At 37.4% G+C, this 26,216-nt stretch overlaps 1 protein-coding gene across 1 annotated transcript in view; it reads right to left on the bottom strand.

Moving 5' to 3' along the window:
• TTC27 (tetratricopeptide repeat domain 27) overlaps positions 1-26,216 on the bottom strand; it is a 111,405-nt gene that overhangs the window by 26,720 nt on the left and 58,469 nt on the right. The window contains exons 11-12 of the mRNA XM_054399091.1: positions 3,668-3,763; positions 1,708-1,830 (exon numbers count right to left, since the gene is read on the bottom strand). Of these exons, the coding sequence (XP_054255066.1) occupies positions 1,708-1,830; positions 3,668-3,763 (219 nt within the window). The remainder of the gene's footprint in view (positions 1-1,707; positions 1,831-3,667; positions 3,764-26,216) is intronic.

Raw genomic sequence — 26,216 nt, 5'->3', positions numbered from 1 at the left:
AGGTCCCTTCACTGCTCAAAGAAAGGAGACGAACACTTTTCAACACCAGTTCTCACTGCATGCATGGAGATTAATGTCTCCTTTTGCACCAAATCTGTTAAAGGAATACAGCAAGTAAAAAAATGAGCATTTCTAAAAGAGTAACTACTATAGGTGAAAACATTTTGATAAATATAAGCTCTGAAAGCCTTCTGATAAGTATCACAAATAGTCACTCCCCTTGGTTTACAGCTAAATGTTTCTAATTTTCTGGCTTTTTTGGTCTGATGCTGGTGGGGGTTTTTTTCAGCACTACTGTTACTCAGTACTTACACAGCATATTCTGTTTTTCAAAGCTCAGCACAAACCCTCATTCTGAGAGCATTTCTAAGCAGTTTCCTGTGTCGATATCCTGTCCTATTCTCTGAGTTCCATTTTCATAACTCCCTAAGGGCAGTTTGTGAATATAACTAGGACAGAATGCATTTCCAGGAAATGGAAAACATTGACCTCTATTTCTCCACTCTACTGAAAGGATTAGGATATTAGCATACTATCCCCAAGGCATGCATAATGTGACACAGAATTTGCCAGCAAGACATATCTGTCCATTTACAGTGACCAAAATCTAAGCACTGGTGCATGATAGTTAAGAAAAAACACACAAGTATGAGAAATTCTGTGGGTTTTTTCTATTATTTGAAGTTATAGCTCCATATTCTGTAAGCTCAAACTAGTTAAAGTATAGTCTTAGAGCTTATGGAATCATAAAGGCACACATACATTCATGTATTTGTTACCATATACTGAACTGAGGGAAAGTACAGGGAAGAAAATACATATTTTTGTCTGAAAGTGAGTATTTTTGAAAGCTATATAAATTCTGAAACCAATGCTTAATAGCATAAATTCCTCTGTGACAGATTGCACCAAAAAGAGAAAACAGCTGAAGTCACACATAAGCAGACACTACTTCCAAGCATCATTTTCTAAAACCTTTCAACCGTTGATAGTAACAGCAAAATAATCAATAATAGGAGGACTGCCACAGCCTGCTACCACATGTAAACAATTCTGTCACCAACACATAATTAGGTGCTGGTTTTAAATTGTTTTTATCTAGAGCTGATCACACCTAGCTGCAGCAGTGCTAAAAAAATGGCAGAGAATTTCAGGAAAACGTCAACACAGGCATAACAAATTAAAACCTTTTAATCTTATTCCACTTCTTGTGTCAACTGTTTGACTGTAATTGAAATATATTAAGTAATTACTTACAACAAGCAATTATGTTATTCTATTTATATTTTTAAAATACAGTCAATATTTGAAATGAGAAAGAAAACTGAAATCCAAATCCTCTCCAGAAAGAGCTCCTAGACTGCTACAACCTTCTTGAAATGACATCCCACCTTGTTGTGCATCCATAGTTGTTAACTTAATTTTCCTTTAATATTTTCAAGAATTACAATTGTGATTTTCAAGAATCACAATCTTCTTACTTAAGTTCTTATTTACCAGATTCTACTTCATGTGGTCATTACTCCTGTTTATTTGGCATTCACAGGTTATGACAGACTTATGTCATGTGTCCATCTTCCTATACAAATTTTCCTGAGAAGAAGTAGAGTCCTTAGTGAATTGTCAGTTCAATCCAGACAGTCCCTCATACTTCAGATACTGATTTCAGGACAGCATTCTCAGATATGAAAAAAAAAAAATTCTTACCTTTCCATGCTGTCCTGCTCTTTCATAGCAGATTACTGCATCTTCCCACATTTCCAGCTCCTCAAATACCTGCAAGGCAGAGCTGGTACATCCTAGCTCAAACAGTAAGTTTGCAAGCTGTCGCTAGAAAGATAAGAAAACCCAAGTTACTCAAAAGAGGTAAGTAAATACTATTTGTATTTTAAAAAATGTTAGAGACATTTCTGACATCAAGAAGCAGCAGATAGAGAATATGAAATTATTCTCTTGAAACTTCAATTTGAGCCTCAAACAATGTATACACCTCAAAACCCCCACCATCAATAGAACAGTAATTGTTTTGATTTGACTTCTGCTCATGAATTTCTTTGAACTAATTTATAATATAATGCAAAAGTGGAAACAGACATGACAAGGATGAATTGACAGAGCTGAACTTCCACCCCTTAAATGAGGCACATGGCTTATCCTTCTGGAAACCAGCTGCAACAGGATGTTGGAAACACTGAGTGGAGAAACAGAGGCTGCAGGAGGTAAAGCCTCTTCTAGCAATGCTTTGCCATAGTAATCTGTACCTCTTAAGAAAAACACAGATGGAGAGAAAGGCTCTGACAGTTTTGTTGCGTATTTATGAGAAATCACTATCACAAACAGGCACTACACAAAAGGATGTTAGTTTTCAATCAAACCAATAGTGGATTTGAGCTCAGGTTCAACTTCTTAGCTGAGTTTTCCTCACAGCTAAGTCAGTGTTTTTGTTATTTCAAATTTAGTTATTATTTCAGTCTACTTATGAAAATAAATGAGTAATCTTTTCAATTTAAAACAAACAAGGTATGTTTTCATGACTTTGAAAATTGCCTTGGTCTTTGTTTATTTTTTAGGAGAAGATCAAAATCTTGTATAGGTTTTCATCTTTGAAGAAAGGCTAAATTATTTACTATGTGTGACAGATACACAATTTGGTTTGCAAGAACAAATGGGAGCATTCTGTTTACGGAATTTCTGTTGTAGGAAAAAAAAAAAAGGTACATTTGCCAGTACCTGTAACTAAATATCATCTGTGTTTTATTAGATTCATTCAGAGCCAAATTTGATAAAATTTATACAGGCAATTGCTCTTCACAGCTATGAGTAGAAGACTGCAGCCGTCTTCCATTATAAATTCCTATTTCACCATTTCTGTCTTTGGCTTTGAAAATAGGCTTGGCTTGAACAGGGCCACTCTGAAAACTGGAAATGAAAGCCACACTTGCTAGTTCTATTGCAAATGCCTGTTGAAAGGTTGTGTGGAATAACTTCCGAATGCTAGAAGGTATGACTGGTTAAAGTAACATGAATTCAGGTTAGAAATAAAAAATTAATAAAACATAATTAAAAGTAAACAACATAAGCACCTTTGGGCATGTAGGATGCAAACAGTTTTCTTAAGTTTGTTAAGTAGATCATCATCAGATAAGTCTCCAATGTGTAGATTTCTGTTCTAGAAAGAGTTTATTGTCAAGATAAAAAGCGTAGTTTTGGGGGAAAAAAATCCTGTCAGTACTAGTACGCCTTGAAAATAAAAACTTCCTCAGCTCAAGTTCTTCGGTGTACTTTTGACTCGATGGAAGATGCAAGCAATAGTAGCACAAGTAAAACAGTAATAAATAGGAAGACAGTTGCAAGGTGTTTTGTTTTTTACAAGAGATGCATTGGAAACTTCTATGCTTTTTTATTGTAGCAAAAAAGAAAGTAAAGAATTGCACTACAAGTAATATCTTCCATGCATGACAGAACACAATGTCTGAAAGCAAAACCTTGTAGAACTTGATTTCTTTCCTTAGAAAAAATGGGAATGTATATTGTTAGGTTACATCTTTTATTTCTACAGCGTTTCAACCCAAGATCGTATCATACTCTTTTGACGCTGGACTCATGCAGTATCAAAAATATTAACTGTAGGCTTTTAAGTGAGGCTTCAAATGGTATTGCTTCGTACCTGTATGGCCCAATGTGGAGGCACCTGACAACAGTAGAAAATCTTCATGCGTTCAGATACTGATGTATTTGCATCTTCAAATTGGTCTGCAAGTGCCTGTAAATGCAAAGTATATTCTAATTATTAGTTAGACTTAACACAAAAAAATAATTCAAATTATTTAGGATTTTAGACATTCTTGACAATTGAAGAAATTATATTAAAGATAATATTAAATGCCAGTATGCTTACATCATAATATGCTACAAGTCTTTTTATTACCCCACATAAGGTGTGTGAGAAATACTTATGTAAAAACCCTTTATTGCAGCTAACGATAAACAAAAAAGCCTTGAAGAGATTCAAATTTCAAAGCACATGCAACACGAGTAAGAATCAAACGTACAGCTGCAAACAAATACTTGGAGAGAAAAACTGTGTCAAATATTAAAGTGACCTTACATAATACATTTCAATCCTTTAGCTAGTTTGTCCAGACAGTATTCATGTGCTTTAGGCATGAAATTTCTTATTAAAAAGAGAGAGAAAAGCAAACATATTATAGCAGACTATGTTTTTGGAAACTGCTCTAATATAAAATAAATTATTGTGACTTGGAATATAATTAAATCCAGATTTTTTTCTTCTTCTTTGGGTGGAGCTTTGGATTGTTGAATTGCTTTCTTCTGAAATCCTTTGAAAGAGAATAGTAACTTCTGCATAGCCAAAGTGCAGAAGCTTCAGCACTGATTTTATTCCTCTGAAAAGCTGCTATGAATGTTTTAAATCAAAATGCAACAGCAAGGAAAAGAAAAATACTAAAGGTAGCTATACCCAGAAAGTTGACTGGAAATTTTAAGATAAGGGAGAAATTCTCTTCAAATGCCAGTTAATCACTAAACTGGCAAATTTAAGGCTAGAAATATAAATAAGGGAAAACTAAACTCCTTGCCTTCACAGGATTAATCCACTCAGATATAACTCAAAGATTTGTAGAAGGAGCTAGGAGACAGGTTCTCAACATGGAAAATTAATGTAAAGATTCCCAAATAAAAGGAAAAACTGGCTATAATTACCTCTCTCTCTCTCTTTCTAAATGCAACTGTTGGCTACCATACCTATATCAATAATGCAAATAACAGTTGTCATAAAATAATCAGATTTAAACTGTTAAGCATCTTGTAACAACTATGATGTTAATGGGAATTATCAGGTGGCTTCATTCTTTTAATAAAATAAATCACAACAGGTAGCAATAATCCAGGCTTTAAAACCATGCTAAACCTCCTAATTTAAAATATTAATATTTAAAATACTCAGCTTTATTCACATTTTTTCTCATAAATTGTCTCTAGAGATCTGTTCCTAGAGACTATCCAGAAACCCACATGAAGAACAACTGAGGTATATTTGTAGTAAGGAAAGGGACAGACTTAGTAAAATCACGTTCCTTTATACAGTTCCAAGCAATGCAAAAGGAGTCAGATTCAAGTAAAACCTTTAAACTAATGTTATCTGAGAGTTCACTTGACTACAAATTATATTCTGCTGAAATGTTCTAATGCTACGCAGAAGCACATTTTTGTATATTTGGTTGCAACAAAACTGAAACTGAAAAATTCTCTAATTCCTTGGATAATCATTTCATAAGATCACATAAAGTAGTAAACCACTGCTCTAAGTCTGAGCAATGCCAGAAAATCCTAAATACATCCAGCAAAATAATTTTTTGAGGACAATAGGAGATGGAAGTCACTAAAAACATTCTGTTCTTGTTTTATGTGCCTTTTTTGTTTTTTACAAAAACACTTTCTATTGTTCTAAAAGAAAAACTGGAATTCAGTTTGCCAAAAGCAGTATTTTATTGGAAATTTTGTGGCTGTATCTTTACTGTGCTTCCTTAGCAGAAAAGCATAATATAAATACCATGTTGTAGGGAAATATGACTACTAGCAAGTACAATTCTCCCTCTCCCTAAAACAAATACTGTGCTCTGCTCAGTTTCAACAAAAACTAAAAATGCAGGTAGAACATACGAATACTATACAATCCCCAAAAAAGAGTGAATGCTAATGAACTTCAGTTATTAAAATCAACAGTTTACATATTCTGTTATATGTGAAAAAAAAACCTGATAGTTCTGCCACCCAGTCAAGTATAGAAAATAGTACTCAAAAATTGCTGAATCCTATGTTTCTGAATTATGCTTGAAGAAATGAGTTTTACACTAACTAGAAAATAAGAATCTTAAACTTACTGCACAGCTAATATATTATCAAAACAACACATCAACAAAATCAATAAAATGAAGGCAGCACTGCTGAGTGTGCCAGAGATACCATTCCCTTTACGACACAATGCTGTTTGATCTCTCAACCTACCACTTAGCTGTTTACCACCATCCACACTCTACAACGCTAGTTTTTACCACTTCAGTACCTGATTACTTGCTAGGTGTTTTTCAGTACCACCATCTCTGCCCTTAGTATATTATATTCCCTCATACCCTTTGATTTATCCTAGTATACTCAATGTTCTTCACCATCTATGATTTCGTATGCAGGAATATTAAACAAGTTTTTCTAGTTTTCTTCCACTACTCAGCCTAGAGGTCTTGTCAGTCTACCAGTAAACAACTCTGGGACTTCAGTAGCAACTCTCCACCGAGGCGTCCTTTCTACATGAATGTTCACAACAGCCATAAACCACAACCTAATCATGACTATCATGCTGATTGTGGCATTATCTTGCCCAGCTTTTGCCTTCCTTTTCTAACAACTCTAAGATGTTCCTCCTCTTAAACATTTTTACCATATTTAACATGGGTTTAGCTTGATGTATGCCATGGGAAATTTATACCACGTATATTCTGCTGTCCTACTATTGCCATGGTCCAGCTCATACTACCCAGCTGGTACTTCTAACTCCAGGCAGATAAAAAAAAATGACAAATGTAAAAGTACTTTTCAGTCTTTTCTAACATGGAAAATGCAGACACACAACATTTTCATGACAATCTTGTGATTTTTGTGTCATTGTTCTTCAGTTTCTACTGAAAATCCCACATATCCAAAAAAGAAAAAAAAGAGGCAAACATTGATTTTGCCAAATAGTTGCAGTAAGAGTCCTGGACTCTGAGACAGCCAGACATTGGAATCTGGGATGTTTCCCTTAATATGACAGCACCATTTCTGTATCCATCTCTGTTTCCCCCTGCTTTGTCTCACTTCCAGTATAACTCCTTAGCACCAACATCACCTTCTACCCTTTACAAGAAAAAAAAAATATTAACCCTACACTCATTTAATCCATCTTCTTTTTGCTCACCATCTGCTCAGCTTTTCAGCCTCTTGTTTAGGTCACTCTTGACATATGTTTAGGTTTAGATGGTAAGTATGCACTAGAATACACCATATACTGGAAGCTTTCCATTCCGATGTCAAAACTAACGCAAATCTCTCCCTTTTTGCTCTGCATGCTGATCTTACGAAAATTAAAAACTATATAGCCATCCTAGGCCCTCATTTGACAAAAGTGTGCTTGGAGTCTGTAAAAATTTAAGTGCATCCACCAGAAAGAAAGGAAGAAGGAAGGCCTTGCAAAAATGCCCTTCCTTCCTCCCCCTCCCCCCATCCCCCAAAATATTAGCTAATTAATTGTGGATTAAAATTAAATAGATAATGTAGGTTTTACAAATGGCCAGCTCTAGGCCTCAGTCTTTACTTATACAACATATATATCTTTTAAAGCACCAAAGTATGGACACCAGTTTTGGGATTGCCTGGGTGGGACTTGGCCTATGGGTCAGGCCCTGAAATACCTGATGGTGCAAAGACAGAGTTGGAATTGTTCAGCTGCTTGAAAAAGGGATTTGGAGACAAAGTGAGTAAGAAATACAAAAGTGTCTGTAGGGAAAACAATCCAGCTACCTCTTCTAATTGGTGCTGTGGTTTCTAAGAATTTACAGCCCAAATTGTATTGGGCTCACCTGTGTTATTTACTCAAGAACAAAGCAGAGGAAAGCTTAGTAAAAATAACAGCAACTATGTATGTAAATGTGCTTGTACAGTTACAAAGTTCTTATATTCACAAGCTTGTTTTACAAAATTACGAATAAACTTCAAAATTTATCATCAAAAAGCTTCTCACAGAACTTGGTCACACAGATAAAGAGTTTCTACTGTTAAATTTTTGTGAAACAAAAAGTGGACATTTTTTAAGCTTATGCATCAGTGAGCTCATGAACCCTGCAGTATTTACAGACTTGTGTAAAATTTCCAGAGATTGATTGTTAAATTAATTCGAACTACCACGCAACTTAAGAATGAATTCTAAATGCCTTTTTTTTTAAAACTTTTGGGGGCCATGATATTAAAATACTTGTCTAACAGAAAATCTACATAATTATCAAAGTTTCAAAATTTTAAGTGACTTTATTAATTTTTTTAACTGTTCTCTGACAAATTACATTTTCTAACAATAAAAGCTGCGTTTCCTCTAAAGAAAATTTATATTATGTAATCAGTGTCTAAAAGTCAGAAGCTATATAAACATGAGAAAGCAGGTGACAAATACAGGGAATGAAATATACAGATTAACTAGGGTTTTCTGAATTTTCTTTCCTGTGATCAGATATTCCAAGCTTTTCTAATGTAATAAAAGTATTTCAGTACCTCATGGATATGTAATTTGATCTTGTGTTACATTTTTAGTAAACTTTTAAAAAATAAAGAAAAAATATTTATAATCCAAACAACAAACGTTTCAGTAACTCTTTGTCAGCCTAAGACTCCTGTAACAGTAACTACTGGGACCAACTGAGACATATTCAGACTTCTAACATCTAATGGTTAAAATACTTATCTTCCAGTGAAGCAGTGGCAGAAACTATGAACTGATAAAAACAGTTTTCATATAACAATGCAGTAAATTTGTGTGCAATGGGAGAGAATTATTTCTGTTTGACCAAATAGTGATTATTTTATTGATTACAAATTTTATCACTAGATTAAAAGACATAAACCCAGTATATTTGGACACATTACATTTAACCATTATTCAGCATTTTGAAATTTAAGACAGGGTTTGGTTGCTTGGAAACCAAAATAACTTAAAGGATGTAAAGAGTTATCTTTCTAAGATTGCATATGATATATTTCTTTTAAATGATGAAAATCTCTGACTATCAAGAACTAAAGCATCTAAACACAAACCAAAAGCTATTAAGCAAGGACGTATTTCAACATCAAGAAATAAACCCTTCTCTTCCTTTATCTAATTTTCTGTGGGGTATTATAACATTGAAATCTTGAGGAAAATTTACTACAGCAATCACTCTTATAATTTGTGATTCATGGGAACTCAAAAAGACCTTTTCTTACATTGTGCAAAGATGAAGAACACTCTTTAGTAGGGATTTTATATTATTCACATTCTCTGGAGGATGACAATATTCTCTGATAACTCTGCAGAAGTTCAATGCTGACAAGTCATTCTTCAGATAAAGCCATGCTTCAGAGTGAAACTACTAACAAGGCAATGCAACTCTAGATCTACAAAAAACAAGCAGTGCTTTAAAAAGAATTAACTGAAACATTCAAGAAGGCTTCAGGCTGCAAGTTTGCAAAGCTAAGTTTGTTTGTGCTGAAAATGGTGCTTTAACTGCTCAATTTTGTGGTAAAAATATTTTGATTATATATAATCACTACATTGAAAGAAATCACAATATTCAGTGACTAAGGTTATTCGCTTTTTAAATAACAATCACAACATAATGTCCCCAGTTTCTACCAGCTTTACAGACAGAAGAAAAAAGGTTGATTTAATCGAAAATAAAAATCTCCTAGGCTTATTATTTCAAATTAGCATAATCCCTTTTTAAACAGCACAGTAAGTCCCCTAACCCTGCCCTGCAGTGAGCAGGAACACTAGATCAGGTCTCTCAGAGCCTGATCTTCAATATCCCCAGGGATGGGGCCTCAATTACCTCCCTGGGCAACCTGTTCCAGTGTTCCACCACCCTCATGGTAAAGAATTCGTTCCTAACACCCTATTCTTCACTAATTTCAAACCATTCCCCTTGTCCTACCACTACAGGCCTTTGCAAACAGTCCCTCCTAGCCTTCTGGTAGGTCCCCTTAAGGTACTGGAAGGCCACTATTAGGTCTCCCCAGAGTCTTCTCCAGGCTGAACAACCCCAGGTCCCTCAGCCTGTCCCTGTAGGAGAGGTGTCCCCGCCTCCTGATCATTTTCTTGGCCCTGCTCTGAACCCACTCCATCAGGTCCATGTCCTTCTTGTGTTAAGGGCACTGGAGCTGGATGCAGTACTCCAGGCAAGGTCTTACCAGTGCAAAGTGGCAGAATCAGCTCTCTGGGTCTGCTGGCCATGCTTCTTTTGATGCTGGCTAGGATGTGATTTGCCTTTTGGGCTGCAAGCGCACACTGTTGGCTCATGTTCAGCTTCTCATCCACCAAAACTCCCAAGCCCTTTTACTCGGGGCTGCTTTCTATCACCTCATCCCCTAGCCTGTATTCTCTCCAAGACAGACTGTCTAGAAAACTTTCTAAAATATTTCAAACTTTGTGGATTTAAGTTTGTAATTTCCTTTAAAAGAATAAGCAAATAAACTTCTCTTTAAACAAAGCAAAGGAGGAACTTGCTTGTAACACCGAATAAAGATTTGACTGATCTCAGACCAGAAACCAGCTGTTGTGGTGTATTGTGGTCTTTTCTCCCCATTCTTGTCAGGCATCACAATAAAGTGTTATATAGAGTAAATAATGTCAGGTAAATATGCTTTGTGATATAACAGGTATATCCTTTGAAAGTAAAGTCACAAACAGAAGGAGATAGAGATAGTCAAACTGAACCCTTAAGTTTAACAACTTCTATATGCAATATTTCATCATTAAGTTTAAGCATGATACTGAAACATACAAGCCTCTTTAAGACCCATTTAATCTATTCTGTATTCTAACTGGAACAACCTGCTCAATAATAATCCACCAGAATCATGCTGTACTTCTTCTATTGCTGGCAGACTGAGCTTACCTCCTATATACCACATATTTGCATTTTGCCTATGGTAAATTGAAGCAACTGATATTTTTTTACTGGCAATCACATCAAGCATAATTCTTTCATGTTATTTTGATGTCCGTAGACACCTGAAAGGAGGAAAAAAATGTAAAAATATTGTCTGGTCTTATCTAGATACCTGTAACCTGAAACCACAGATACTCAGCTGCTCTAACAGTTCTTTCTGCAGTATTAGGAATAGCCAACTTCCTCTCCCCACTTCCCCCTCAAGAAAAGTGGTCTTTTGCTGAAATCTGTTTTCAGCTGCTTTTATTCAGTTGTATCTCAAGAACATTTTGAGTTATTTGGTGTAGGCAACAGGATGGTGAAGAGAAAAGACAGACACGACCGTGAAGAGAAAAGACAGACACGTTCAGTCTCTTTTGTCCCGACTTTGATCAGAATGTCTCAGATAACATCTTGGGACACTCACTGTATTCCCTTCTTATAGAAAAAAAAGGTACAAATTTCCTAAGAATAGCTTCCCTATACAGTGAAATCCTGACTGATACCCAGTAGTTTCTATTGAAAAATGACTTGGCAGGAAATGCACATTCCTCCAGTAGCTGAGCCTGACCCTGCAACCATAGAGTATATGATTGTAAGTATATTAGAAATATGACACACAGGCAAAACATTTAAACTTCAGCTATCCCAAAGAAAGGCTATGACATATAAAGAGGTTTGTTTTCAGTATATGTATTTTCTTGAAAGACATCCAATCCAGTTCTTCAAATATTCCTGGAAATCTCTCTATATATCAGGGAAAAACAAACAATCACCCTATCATTCCCTGTTAATGGCTGATCTGTTTGCCAAAGAGGAAAATAAGCATCTTCAGCAACAATTGGCTTGAAATCAGTTCCATTTCCAGTAAAAAAGAAAACACTCTAAATACATTAAATATTCCACGTCTGATTGTATGACATAATCAAATAGAAGCACATCAAACTCCTCTGAAGACTCAGTTCTTTAACAAAAAAGAAAGTATCAACAAACCCACAATTCTTTCCAATGCAGTATTGGCACAACCTGTCTGGTTCACAAGCAATTAAGAAACTAAACCAAAATAGTATTTTCATTTAGGTGGATGGAATTCTGTGGACAGTGTTGGTGACTTGCAACGTCCAACCATTAATCTAACACTACCAAGTCTGCTGCTAAATCATCTTCAGCACCACATCTACGTGTCTTTTAAATACCTCCAGGGATGATGATTCAATACTTTCAGTGAAGAAATTTCTCCTAATGTCCAATCTAAACCTTCTCTGGCACAACTTGAGGCCATTTATTCTTGTCCTGTTATTTGCTACTTGGGAGAAGTGACCAACACCCACCTTGCTACATCTTTCAGGTAGAGAATGAGGAAGTCTCCCCTCAGCCTCCTTTTCTCCAGACTAAACAACCTCGGCTCTCTCAGTGGCAACTCATAGGACCTGTCCTCTAGACCCTTTACTAGCTTTGTTGCTCTTCTCTGGACCTGCTCCAGTACATTGATCTCTCCCTTTTATTAAGGGGCCCAAAACTGAACACAATATTTAAGGTACAGGAATATACAAGGAAGAACCAGGAGGCTGTTTGCTTTCTTGCCCACCTGGACACACTGCTGACTTATATTCAGGCAGCTGTCAACCAACACCCCCAGGTACTTTTGTGATGAGCAGCTGCAAGTTCTAATGGTACCAATCTTGCACTGAAGATCATTTTCTTACGGATCTTCAGGAGGAGGAAGCACACTGGTGCGAGAGGAACAGAGGCACGTTGCATTCATCTGCTTCGTTTTACTTGAGGTACTTTAACCTGAGCTAGAAGGAGAGGACTGAAACTCAAGCTTCTCCATCATCAGCAGCTACCACCTACTTCCTGCTACCATTTTTCCAGGGGAGAAAAGTGAGCCCAGGAGTCTGATGAGCCTCTAGCCATTCATCCAACCCTCAGCCTCCACCTTTAATGGAGAACCAGAGGGAAAAATGCAGGTTTCAGATCAGAGGAATTGTCCTGATCAGGCGCAGCTTGAGAGTTCCTGAAATAGTTTAAGATTGCACTGCTGTTTAGCATTTTATAACTTCTAAGTCTCTGAACTTGCTTGTTGTTTGTACACATTTTACACAGGGGAAAATGAAATAAAGCAGACAAATGTTCTGTAGTAGAATCATATATTGAATGTTTCTATTTCTAGGCAACTTCAATGTTTACACAGATTTGTATAACATCTGTGCAATAGTTATAAATAATAATATTTTTGTTGTTTAAATCTAGTTCAGACATCTTAGATCATATTGCTTTCAAAAACATTTCCACATCTGTCAAAACACCCAGGCCTTATCACAAACCCAAAATGCTATAATTTATAATGTTCAGACAGACAGCAATACTGTGAAGAAACTGGGTAACTACAAAGCAAATGGAAATACTGGAAAGAGTCAGTATTACACCACCATAGAACTCTCCATACAGTTGCTACTGCAACTTCTGGCTGCAGTACAATAGTTTCCAATCAACTGATTCTTTACAAACTAGATTCCCAAAATTTCGTACCTCTGAAAATTTAGAAGCCACATACAGTTAACATACTATATATTTTTAAAAATAACCTAATCCTCCCTGTTACTTACTTGAGAGAGAGGCCTCTGGCATGATGGGAATTCTGTCAGTAGAAACATTTATCAGAAAAAGCAGTTCTTCCTACTACAGCATCATGGTTACAAACTAATTTCACAGCATGAACATTTTCCTTTTTGAAATTAGTTCTTGTTTCTGTAAATGATACAATCATTTAATCTAAAAAAAGAAAAATAACATTTCCCCTCATTAATTACACAATAGTTCATTCTTCTCTGTTTTATGTTTTCCACAAGAACTGTTTGTCACCAGTATTTCTAAATTTATATCACAAAGACCTGTCACCAGTTTAATGACCTATTTCACAAAGCTCTTCACCCCACTTTATGTGAATCTGTATTATCTCTGCCAATGACTACAAATCTCCACAGCTTATACAGTTTTGTTGCAGAAACTGATCTGCTGAAATATTACTCTTAACTGGTGTTCAAGAAACAAATTGCCTAAAGCATTCTCCTTGATTACCCTGGTGTTGACCTACATAATAAAAGTAAAATATTCCAATGTAATGTTCTCAGAATCTACCCTGATTTAGCTACATAACCACTTTTTTGCCCCTATTTTAAAATTGGAGAGCAATTATTTTCAGCTTTTATCAGATTTCCCACTAAAAATCGCCTTGGATAATAAACGCATTGGCTTCTCTTAAAATCACAGCTTGTATGCTCACCTGATGAAGTAAAAAAGACTTTTTTTCGTATCAGAAGAAAATAGAAGCCATACTGACAGACTGTTTGTTGTTTCTTGAGTGAGTGAGTATACAAGGAGAAAAGCAAGGACCACTATTTACTGGGCTTTACTAATAGTTTTTGACTTATTAACTATTGCAACTTCTGCAAGTAGGAGAGCACTATTATTTCCATATTCTTTCCCTTTAAATACTTTAAAAAATAAAAACAAGTTTCTAGTTTTTAATTTCCTCAGATGGATAAAGAAGTGCTAAAATACCTTCCAATGGACAAATTTTTCAGAACAATGCTGGGTCACTTTCAAAATACTCAAAAACACTTCTATCAATAACATTTGTCTCATTGTTACTGTACTATTTCCCAGCGACTGTTTTTTGTACATCTTAGCTTCATTGCAATAAGAGGGCCCTATCTACTACATGCATGAACATAATTTAGTCTTTCAAGACTGAATTAATCTTCTACAAAGTTCACTGTGGCACCGGAACTTCTTGAACTACAGTAACCTACATGCTTAGTGCATTTTCATCATGTGGAAATCTCATTCATTTGGCAGGCTTTGCAGGGGAAGACCAGGAGTACATTCCTCAGAGAAAACTGTGGGAGGACAAAGAGAACTGCTTTGTTTTCTTTAACTGATTTAATTTCTTACCTGTAATAAACTGATCACCATTAATGAATTAAAACTGCAAAGCTATCATCCTCAGGGCATTTCATACTTGCTTTTTATTCTTGAAAAATATTAAAATCTGATAATAATGCAAAATTCATTCCGTATATCTTCATAGGGCTCTAAAAAAGCCATTTTATTGAGCAATTACTTTCCATATATTTATAGACTATGGCTCTAATCAACCAAAATATGCATACAGACTTGTATCATTGAAGATAAAGCACATTTGAGACAGAAAGAACTGATATAAATGTATGTAATTTGAATGAACAGACTTCAATATTATTTCAGCTAGGAAATCATTCTGATACATTTTATTTTTTGCTCATTTCTTTTATTTGTCTGGGTTTTCTTGAGTTTTGGCAGGGGGAGGGGGTTTGGTGGTATTTTTTTTTGTGCCTTTTTGATTGCTGTTTTGTTTGTTCTTATTGTTTGATTGTTTTGGGGCTTTGTTCTGTTTTGTTGGCTTGTTAAAAATTTTATTTTAACTTCTTTTCCTCTCAACTGCTCATTTTCTTCAGCTTCCTTTATACAACGCCTTATTTCTATCTTTTTTTTTTAAACGAGAAGGATCCAATGTAAACATGTTTAAGACATGATTAAGCCATCTTTAATGGAGAATTCCTCTTTTTCTCAATTTAAATGTTAGAGAAGGTTTCCAATAAAGAAGTCAACTTGCTAACGTTTTAAGACTTTTGTAGATGGAAATGGAAGTGCAATTAGCAAATAAAGCAAATGTACATTATTTATGCCAATTAAATAGCACTATAGGCCCTGTAGGCAACTATCAAAATGAGTTTTGCAGTTCTGCATTTACAATTTGCTCCTTTCTTATAGCTATCTTAGGAATGTATAGGTTCTAATAAAAGTGTTTTATTACAAGACATTAAAATTAGCACATCTTGCTGTTTCTGTTTCAGATGTAATTTTATAGAGCAAACAAGAAAAACATGCCTTCTTGTCTTATCAGCTCCCAAGAATTTTCCCAGTTCTGGGTAAAGTTAAGTGTTGATCTATGAAAGAAAACATGGCTTTGCTCCTGTGTGGCAATTCCTGAAGGCTGGTTTACCACTTCCATATACTGTCCTTCCAGGTACTTTGCCAATGATTTTCATGATATCATGCATCCAACTGCCATTAAACCTCAGTATCTGAACATGTCCTGCTGGTATATTAATTTAGATTACTGATTTTAAGTGTAGATTTAAGGACATTTTGTAATAGAACATCTTAACATTAATTGGATGTACCATTTTTTCTTTATCCTGGCTTGTGTTACAACTCTGTTATCACTTAGGACTTTTTAACTTTGCTGTTCTACAGGTACTGAGTGCATAGTCAATAGAGATACTGAATGTAAAAAGTAAACAGCATTTTTAAGTATTCAGCATTAAATAGTTCAGCTAAATTACAATTTCAAACAATCATCTGACAGCTCCTACTTCATAAAAAATAGATTTACCCCCTCTTTTAACTGTATTTCAGAAAGTGAGCATTTAGAAAAATTACTATTTTTTTCACTGCTTAATTTTAGCAGGCCTTTTATCTGTGAGATTTTTAAGTCTAATTCTCTGGTGTATCAATTAAAGCTATTTCTCTTTTATACTTTTACACAGTAGAAAACTGTAAAGCTATTTAGACACATTTCCTAGACCTTTTCCTTCGTAATATTTTGGTAATTCATTTTTCCCCACTCCATTACTACCTGTTCTCAGGCAAACAAATTGATTCTTTACTTTAAATTTATTCCCTAAAAATCTCCTACTTGTCTAAGGAAGATAATAATCCAAAGTTATTATATATCGCAATAACTTCAAATTCCAAAATCATGAAGGAGGAGACTACCTCTTGAATCTAAGGTACTGGCTTCGCCTATACAATGGCAGGAAAGAGGGAAGGCCAAAAATCTGCAAGGCATCTATGCAAAATATAATTTGAAGCAATGGACTTAGTTTTTGCGTAACTCCACATGAATTTTTCAGATGCAAGATGATGTTGATAGTTGTAAAAGGAAGTATGCTGGGACGGAAATTATTGATTAGGGTGCTGGAACTGTGCATGCCTATATTTTTCTAAACTGAGCCATGTAGTAGATTCTTAATGTGAACGTTTATGTTCTATCGGTGTCATTTTATTAAAAAAAGGCTTTGATTTCTTTATAAAAGTGTTTTTGCAGCTGGGTGTGGAAGGAAAGCATACAAAAGGAAATGAGTGCAACAATCCCAAATGAAATAGAAAGCATTTCACTATCAAAATTAGCACCAAAGAGGTCAAGGTCTTGAAGAGACGATAATTGGATTCATGAACGTCTGATGTAATATTTCCTTTTCATTTGAAACTGAGAGCCAAGCAGTACACCAGGCAATTCAAAGCATTGCCTTTGCAGTGCCATTTGGAATGCTTTGTTGTAGTCAAACACTACCACTTAAAGAAGTATGGTAAAACAAATGAGGCCTCTAACAGCACAACAGACTTTGAAAATTATAAGCTTAGTATTCTGGACAGATATTGAGCCCAAAGCTACTGAGTGCCAGTGCTTAGGAGACTGATTTCAATGTTAAACCTGCTAATGACTAAAGTCTCAGGACAAATCTGCTTACAGAGGACACAAAATCTTTGGAAAATTATATGTATATTTTTAATATTTATGCCACTTACATTTATTTTTCACTTATTTGAATGTTATATGAAATATGATTTTGTAGTTATTCCATTATCTTTCTCGAATGTTTTTGTTTTCAAATAAAAAGCTGTTTCACTTGTCAATTATGGCATTAATTTTTATGGTGTACCAAAAGGTGTATGCAGAACTTCTCCTAAACTAGACTTACAAGCTTACTTTGACAGGATAGATTTAAAATCAGACCACTCACTTTCTGTTGCAAAACCAAGAATACTGATATTTCACCATGGCAGCACTAGATTTAAAATAAGTTCAAATACAGGCTAGATCATTTGACATTTGGAAAAGAACATCTCCTTTTTTGTGTATGCATCTTGTCACCTTTTTGGTATGTTTGCAGCTAATTTGTTTCTAGTGCAGCAGCATCATAGTATCTTTCTCTGCAGTCTCAAATGCCAAGTGTATCTGGATGATCACAGCCTTAAGCTGCATCTTTATGAGTCAGAACAGGAGAACTTTACTTTCCCAAAAAGACCTGCAATGAGGTTCCCCCTTCCTATCAGATGACTTGATATTTTTGTCACAGCTTGATATGTCTGCATACATCTGCCCTAAACCAGCAGATAAATGTCTCACGCAATCATGTTATAGCAGGGGAGAGTTAATGGGAGTTTGATTAGAAGTACCCAGCTGCCAAGGGCTGCCTGGAAATAATTGGTGTTTGTGGCCAGCTGCCTGGGGCTGTCTTGGAACACTTGGTGTTTGACCAGAGGCTCCCAGGTGCACAATAAGAGTAACGGATAACATGTATCTGTAGGTTTCCTCTGTTTATAGAACGAAGCGGCGATGGGCATGTATTGAATGTGTTGACATCCTGAGCTAACTGTGAAAGACCTTCAAGCTCTTGTTTGACTGCTAATGGACCTGAGGAAGATGAAGATGAGGAAGGCTATTTTTGGGCAGGGGGTGTGTGACCACCTGAGCGGGCTGCATTGCATAAGCAGTAGAGTGAGAAGTTACATAACATGATTGTGAAATATGGGAGGGGCTTTGGCTCCAAGACCTAGCCTCCTGCGATGTCCTGGCCCGACGTCATGGGACACAGGACCCTTATAAAACCTGAAGATCGCTACAGGTGGGGTCCTGCCATTTCCTCTGATCCAACAAGACAAGATTTGTGGGGATGCCTGCCTGGATGGGAGATGGTCAGCTCCGCCACTGCGTGATCTTCAGTACTGCCGTGTTTCTTATAAGGTGTTAGGGTAAGTTAGCTGCGCTTTGCTTGGGATCAGGCTCTGCTTTTGGGTTTACTGGGTAACTAGCAGAGTTGTGCTTTGCTTTCGGGTTTCATGCCTTACAGCGTTCCGGCGCAACCTCGTCTGCTTTTGTAATAAATAAAGATGTACCTATCAGCATCTGTGGTACATGTAATTAAGTAATTCCTTAATGAAAAGAACTCACTGGAACACGTGTGGAGACCCACCCATGGAGCACAACTGCTTCTTGTAGAGATGTTTGTAACTAGGTAGCTAGCTTTGTTATTGCCATTGGTGAAGAGCAGCTACAAAACACTGCACAGGGTGCAAAACCTGCAGAGGAACCGCACACGCTTCCAAACACTAAGGCTGCATTAAGTTCCAAGCTGTTGTAGTTATACTGCTTTTATAGTTCCCAAATCAGCTTGCTCAGGCTGCTGATTTCTGAAGTCAGTGCTGAAAAGCAGATCTAAAGGCTTGTTGCATCTGCTTTGCTTTCTGTTTTTCACTAATGTGAGGGAAGTAAGGACAAGATAGAAAAAAAGGAAAAGAAAAGCTATCACTATTAAATTAGTTTAATTACAATATAAGAGCAACAGACAACTGCCCTAACAGGAAAGGAAGAGTTTGTTTTCTAGCAGCTGGTACAGACATTGGTCAATGCGACACAAGAAAATCTGTCTACCTGTACTGGGCTATTTCAGACCTTGGTTTGTCAGCTCATGGTGGGATACCTAGCTCCAGATCTACAACGATATGTATGACATATACTGTAAATATTTACCTGTTCAAATGTACCAACAACTGTAAAGCTTCCTCTGTTCAGTGTGGCAGTAGATAGGAATAGTTTGTTCTCCATGCCTTGCATCTAGATCTGTATTGAACTTAATTAGCTCAATTGTTTAAATGCAGTTGAGCTTATTAAGCTTATGCACTCCAGGGTAAAGCTTCTGTAGAAAGATGTGAATGTTGTGTCCTGGAATCTACCAATATTCACATTTTTCTTTGCAACTCATTATCTTCATTTTGTTTATTAAAAAAAAAATCTAATATTATTGTTAAATATGGCTTAAGGATTCTCCTATCTGACATTATGACTCCTAATACCACCATTCCAATTGTCAAGATACTGAGTGAAGAGACTCTAAAGGGAGAAAGGCAAATATCTTCAGATGTAAGATTCAATGGGAAACACTAGGAAAAAATGGGAGGCTTAGTAATTTTTTATGCTTTTAGAAAGTGCATTGACATAAAAAAAGGGAACAGCTCAGGTACTGAATATAATTTTCAAACGCAAAAAGGTTTGCATGTTAAAAGCTTCCCCACACCAGCTAATACTGCTGATCCACAGTGGCAAATGCAACAGTTCAGTAGAAAATTTCTAGGCAGAAATCATTAGCTGCAAAGTTATACTATTTAATACTCCTTTTTTTTTTTTTTTTTTTTTTTTTTTTTTTTTTGCCAGTGGACAAAACCAAGTCAGTTATTCCTGAGTAACTCTTGGCAGACTGGATATCTGAGATTTACTTTTTTTTTCTTCAACAAAACCTATGATTGCCTAGTGGAAGAAAAACAGTGGAAGCGAAGCACCACTACATTAATTATGTTGAAGTGTGCTAGTATGTTCACTGTATCCCCAGAATCACTTCTATCATGTAACTATCTGCCAAACCTGCCATCTGCTTAAGCAAAATGAAATATGGTCTCAAAATGTCTGGAGACTGAAATCATAACTATCACAACAAGATCACTCTCTCTTGTGATTACTTTCTTAAGTAAGAAGGTTTACTTCTTCATATGCACAGAAAACCATTATTTGCTGGAAAAAACAACACTTGGAAGTATTATTTAAGTGAAAATTACAGGGCAGCTGACACAGAATTCCCCATCACTTACATCTGTGTATAACCAAGGATACAGAACAAGATCTCATGTGACCTTTCAATCTTAGACACAATGACTAGCCTATACTATTGCTAGTCTGCTCTGATTTCTCCTAAAGTCTTACTAAAACCACCCTTTGAAGATACATTTCTCTGCCCCTAATCACAGGATCAGAGGATGTCAGGGGTTGGAAGGGACCCAGAGAGATCGTCGAGTCCAACCCTCCTGCCAGAGCAGGACCATACAATCTAGCTCAGGTCACAGAGGAATGCATCCAGATGGGCCTTGAAAGCCTCCAGAGAAGGAGACACCACAACCTCTCTGGGGAGCCTGTTCCAGTGGTCTGTGACCCTTACAGTAAAGAAGTTTCCCCTTGTGTTGAGGTGGAACCTCCTGTGCTGCAGCTTACATTCATTGCTCCTTGTCCTATTGCAGGGAGCAAGTGAGAAGAGCCTGTCCCCTCCCTCCTGACACCCAGCCCTCAGATATTTATAAACATTTATTAAATGCCCTCAAAGTCCTCTCTTTTCCAGACTAAAAAGCCCCAGGTCCCTCAGCCTCTCCTCATAACGCACATGCTCCAGTCCCCTAATCATCCTTGTAGCCCTCCACTGGACCTTCTCCAAAGGGTCCCTGTCCTTCTTAAACTGGGAAGCCCAAAACTGAATGCAGTACTCAAGATGAGGTCTCACCAGGGCAGAGTAGAGGAGAAGGAGAACCTCCCTCGAGCTGCTGGACACACTCTTCTTAATACACCCCAGGATCCCATTGGCCTTCTTGGCCACAAGGGCACATTGCTGTCCCATGGATAACTTGGTATCCACCAGGACTCCCAGGTCCCTCTCCATGAAACTGCTCTCCAGCAGATCACCTCCCATCCTGTACTGGTGCAGTTTATTATTCCTCCCCAGATGCAGGATTTGTGCTGCCCTTGTCCTTGTTGAACCTCCTTTGGTTCCTCTGTGCCCAGCTCTCAGTCTGTCCAAGCCTTGCTGAATGGCTGCACAGCCTTCAGCTGTATCAGCCAAGCCTCCCAGTTTGGTGTCATCAGCAAACTTGCTGAGCAGAACTCTGCCCCCTCATCAATGTCATTGATGAAGATGTTGAACAGCACGGGACCCAGCACTGATCCCTGGAGGACTCCATTAGTTACAGCTCTGTAACTGGACCCAGTACCATTGATCACCACTCTTTGAACTCTATCTTGTAACCAGTTCCTAATCCACCTCACTGTCTGCTCTTCCAAACTTCCTGAGCTTGCTCACTAGGATGTCATGGGAGACGGTGTCAAAGGCCTTGCTAAGGTCAAGGTAGACTACATCCACTGGTCTCCCTGAATCTACCCATTCAGTTATGGCATCAGAGAATGCTATCAGATTAGTCAAGCATGATTTCCCCTTGGTAAATCCATGCTGACTACTCCTGAGAACCTTCTTCTCTTCTAAGTGGCTTGAGATCCCCTCCAGAAGGAGGTGCTCCATCATTTTTCCAGGAATGGAGGTGAGGCTGACTGGTCAATGGTTTCCTGGAACCTCTTCCTTGCCCTTTTTGAAGACTGGAGTGACATTGGCTCTCTTCCAGTCCTCAGGCACCTCTCCTGTCTGCCACAATTTGGCAAAAATGGAGAGTGGCAGAGTGATAACATCAGCCAGCTCTCTCAGCACCCTTGGGTGCATCTCATCAGGGCCCATGGACTTGTGAACATTCAATTTGTGCAACTGATCCTTAACCCGTTCTTCACTGACCAGTGGGGAGCATTCCCTCCTCCAGGCTTCCTCTCCTTCATCCAGGGTCTGGAGTACATAGGGGAGTAATAGGCAAATTCTTTAGGTGCCAAGAAAAGCAAGCAAGAGAGAACTGTATGAAATACTACATATGTTGTAATGCCTGTTATGAAAACCAATTAGCTGTTAGGTGTGCTATCTTCATGTGCACTGAGCAGCAGAAAATACAGTCACAAAAGGGACACAATAACAAGCTGATCAAAACTGCAGGTGTAGAGGTAGCCCACGTAACCACCCAGATCAAGCTGCAGGAAGCAGCTGGAACATGCCACCATAGGGTAAGTCTCAGCACGCTATTAGTTTGTGAGGCTCATGGCAGCTTCACCTCTTCCACTGCTGGTGTAATCCAGTGTAACAATGCTCTCACTTCTACCCTACCACCCTGTGTACAAAGCATGGCACTTTCACAGAATCACAGAACTGTCAGGATTGGAAGAGACCTCAAGGATCATCGAGTTCCAACCCCCCCTGCCATGGGCAGGTGCACTTTCCACTAGATTGGGTTGCCCAGAGCCACATCCAGCATGGCTTTAAAAACTTCCAGGGATGCTGCTTCCACCACTTCCCTGGGCAATCTGTTCCAGTGTCTCACCACTCTTATGGTAAAGAACTTCTTCCTAACATCTAATCTAAATCTATCTTCCCCTAGCTTGGATCCATTTCCTCATGTCCTATCATTATCTGCCACCCTAAGAAGTCCCTCCCCAGCTTTCTTGTAGGCTCCCTTCAGATACTGGAAGGCCACAATAAGATCTCCTTGGAGCCTTCTCTTCTCCAGACTGAACAGCCCCAACTCTCCCAGCCTGTCCTCAGAGGAGAGGAGCTCCAGTCCTCTGATCATCCTCATGGCCCTTCTCTTGAAATGTTCTAGCACATCCATAACTTTATTGTAATAGGGGCTCCAGAACTGGACACAGTACTCCAAGTGGGGTCTCACCAGAGCTAAGTACAGGGGAAGAATTACCTCCCTCGACATGCTGACCATACTTCTTTTGATGCAACCCAGGATACAGTTGGCTTTCTGGGCTGCAAGTGCACACTCACGGCTCATATTCAGCTTCTTGTCCATCCGCACCCCCAAGAACTTTTTTTCAGGGCTGCTCTCAAGCCAGTCATGGCCCAGCCTATGTCAAGTGCCTCAGATTGCCACAACCCAGATGCAAGACCCAACGCTTGGTCTTGTTGAACCTCATGAGGTTGGCATGGGCCCACCTCTCCAGCCTGTCCAGGTACCTCTGGATGGCATCCCTTCCCTCCAGCCTGTCAGCCACACCACACAGCTTGGTGTTGGCAAACTTGCTGAGGGTGCACTCAGTGCCACTGTCCATGTCGCTGACAAAGATGTTAAACAAGACTGATCCCAGTACTGACTCCACTTGTCATTGGACTCCACTTGGACATGGACCCATTGACAGCCACTCTCTGGGTGTGGCTGTCAAGCCAGTTTTTTATCCATTGAGTGGTCCATCCATCAAACCCAGACTTTACCAGCTTGGAGACCAGGATGTCATGTTAGACAGTGTCAAAAGCTTTGCTGAGGTCCAGATAAGTGACGCTGACTGCCCTCCCCTTGTCTATTGATGTTGTGAATTTTAATTTATTTTTCTTCATTCTTAAAAATATTTTAAACTCCAATGAAATGGAAGAATATTTATTTAATACATCAAGAAACTGCAGTGGAATGCTACCCTTTATGTGCTTTAAACAAGTTTTTTGGTTAGGGTTTGCGTTTTTGTTTTGGGTGGGTTTTTTTGTTGGGTTTTGTTTGTTTTTTTTTAAATCCCTCATCCATTTTCTCTTTTTCCATAGCTTTCCTTTTTCTTCCTTATCCTATTACTTGCTCTCTGGCTGCACTTTTCAGCAGTTAATTGTGGTTGAACATTCCAAACAATTTCCCACTATTAATAGTTTATAAATTACTTTCTTACAATAGATGGTAGGTGAAGATCCCAAAACTGATGTAGAAGTGGCAGGTTTCTGCTTATGTGGAGAGCTATTTATCAAAATCTATCCCCTTTTTCTTTTTCTCCCTCTTCTTTCCTTCCTTTTCACCTTAGCATTTCTCACCCTCCCTAACCTACACTCATATGGAAAAAAACATTTAGCCTTAAAAAAAAAAAAAAAAGAAAACACACTATATCCAGAGGCCAGTTTTGATTGTTAGTACCTTAATCCAGACTTCAATATATATTATACTGGCCATGATCAAATATTCTAGTGGAATGCTTTAGCTCTCAAAAACTGTTGTCTTTTCTGAGAAAAAATGGTTGAAAAAAGTACTGGCTTTAGAAATCTTTCACCTTACTTTGTGTATCCAAACCTCATTTATACAAAAAATGGACAATCAGTAGCATCCAGAAAAAGTTAAGAAAAAAATATCTCTTCCTCACTTCAAGGTAGCTACTATTCTGAAGTATGTTTCATGCTACCTAGAATTTTAAAGCCTGTTCCAAAGACCACATTCTCTGTAGTTCAGATTTTTAAAGCGTTCAGAAAAAGGCTTTGAAAATGATCATTCCAATTCCTTTTGAAGCTTTCCAATTAGAAAAAATATCTACAAAACTATTTCACAAACACTGTTTAATGCAACAGCAGGGGTATATTTAATACTTGTAGTGTGGCAGATAAATTCAACTGATATACCCTCATTTCAAATATAGCTGTAATGATTTTCAAATAATGAAGTTAAACACATCCAAGCCCACAAATCAATGGAGCCAAAAAATGTTTTTGTTGACAAACCAAACATGCAGCCTGGCTTACTTTAGTGCTGAAAAGCAGTGATCTATCAATAAACTGTGTGTTATGTATGAAAATAACATCGTTCACCCCATGTTTTCTGATTCCTTCTTAGAACTTTTAGAAACTGATATTAAAAGATTCTGAAAGCTATTAATTTTTTTTATTAATTAAGCACATAAGAATCATTAAACAAGTTGAGCTTGATACTATATCAAATCAACACAAATATAAATTAAAATACTTAGAAAACTTAATCAAAGAAAACATAAACATACTAAAGATAGCATTTAAAGCTACTGATTCTGTGTCCATTGTGCGATTACCTCCTGAAATATCATAGTGCATGCTAATTAAACCATTCACATTACTGCAGTTGCAGCACACAAAGTCAAACAAACGTACTCGCAACAATAACTCCTTCATGAAGATTTCCATCATGTGACTGTCAAACATAGTATAGTATAACAATTTTCTGTACTCAGGATTAATCAAGGTAGACAAAAAAGTTGGAGACACTCCAACTGTTTTATGGTTTTGGGCATCAGGGATCCTGAGATTACTTCTCAAATGCTGTCAGATGTTACATTTCCAAGACCTGGAATCCTGTCTTCCTTGACATTCTTCTACTGACCCCAGGAAATTCCACTATAGCAGCTCTACATTCTTCTCAGCAAAAGAAAAATTCACATCTAAGCTACACTTCTTCAAATATCCATGCATCAATACTGATTTTAGATGAAACATCAGTTTCTCAGGATTTAATTACACAGCAACACAACCATCAGTTTTATAGCCTCCTGGCAATAACAATCTGCAGGACTGTTCCTGATGGACATATAGAAATGCCTGCTGTTCATAAGTGACAGCGAGACTTAAGAGCATAAAGATGACAAATGGCTAGCAAAACCCTGCAAAATGCAAAGAAAAAAAAAATCACTCTTTATGTAACCTGCAAACCTTTCCTTTTGGAAAAAAAAACCAACAAACCAAAAACCCAAACCAAAACCCAAAGCCCTATTAGCTGAAAACTTTCAGAATTTTAAAATTTCATTTTCCTCTTTGAAAAGTGCTTTCTTTGGAGTAGCATTATTTATCATTTCCTCAAACTTGAAATAAGTATCCTAAACACTAAGTAACACATCAAACCAGTAAACCAAAAGTGCTGCTTTATGCATAAACGTGTTTTCTTGTTCTCACAATAGCAATGAATATCTGCAAG

Source organism: Indicator indicator, chromosome 2, assembly GCF_027791375.1.
Source record: "Indicator indicator isolate 239-I01 chromosome 2, UM_Iind_1.1, whole genome shotgun sequence".
Classification (NCBI taxonomy): domain Eukaryota; kingdom Metazoa; phylum Chordata; class Aves; order Piciformes; family Indicatoridae; genus Indicator; species Indicator indicator.
The sequence above is the reverse complement of the archived record's forward strand: the minus strand, read 5'-3'. Positions and strand labels throughout refer to the sequence as shown.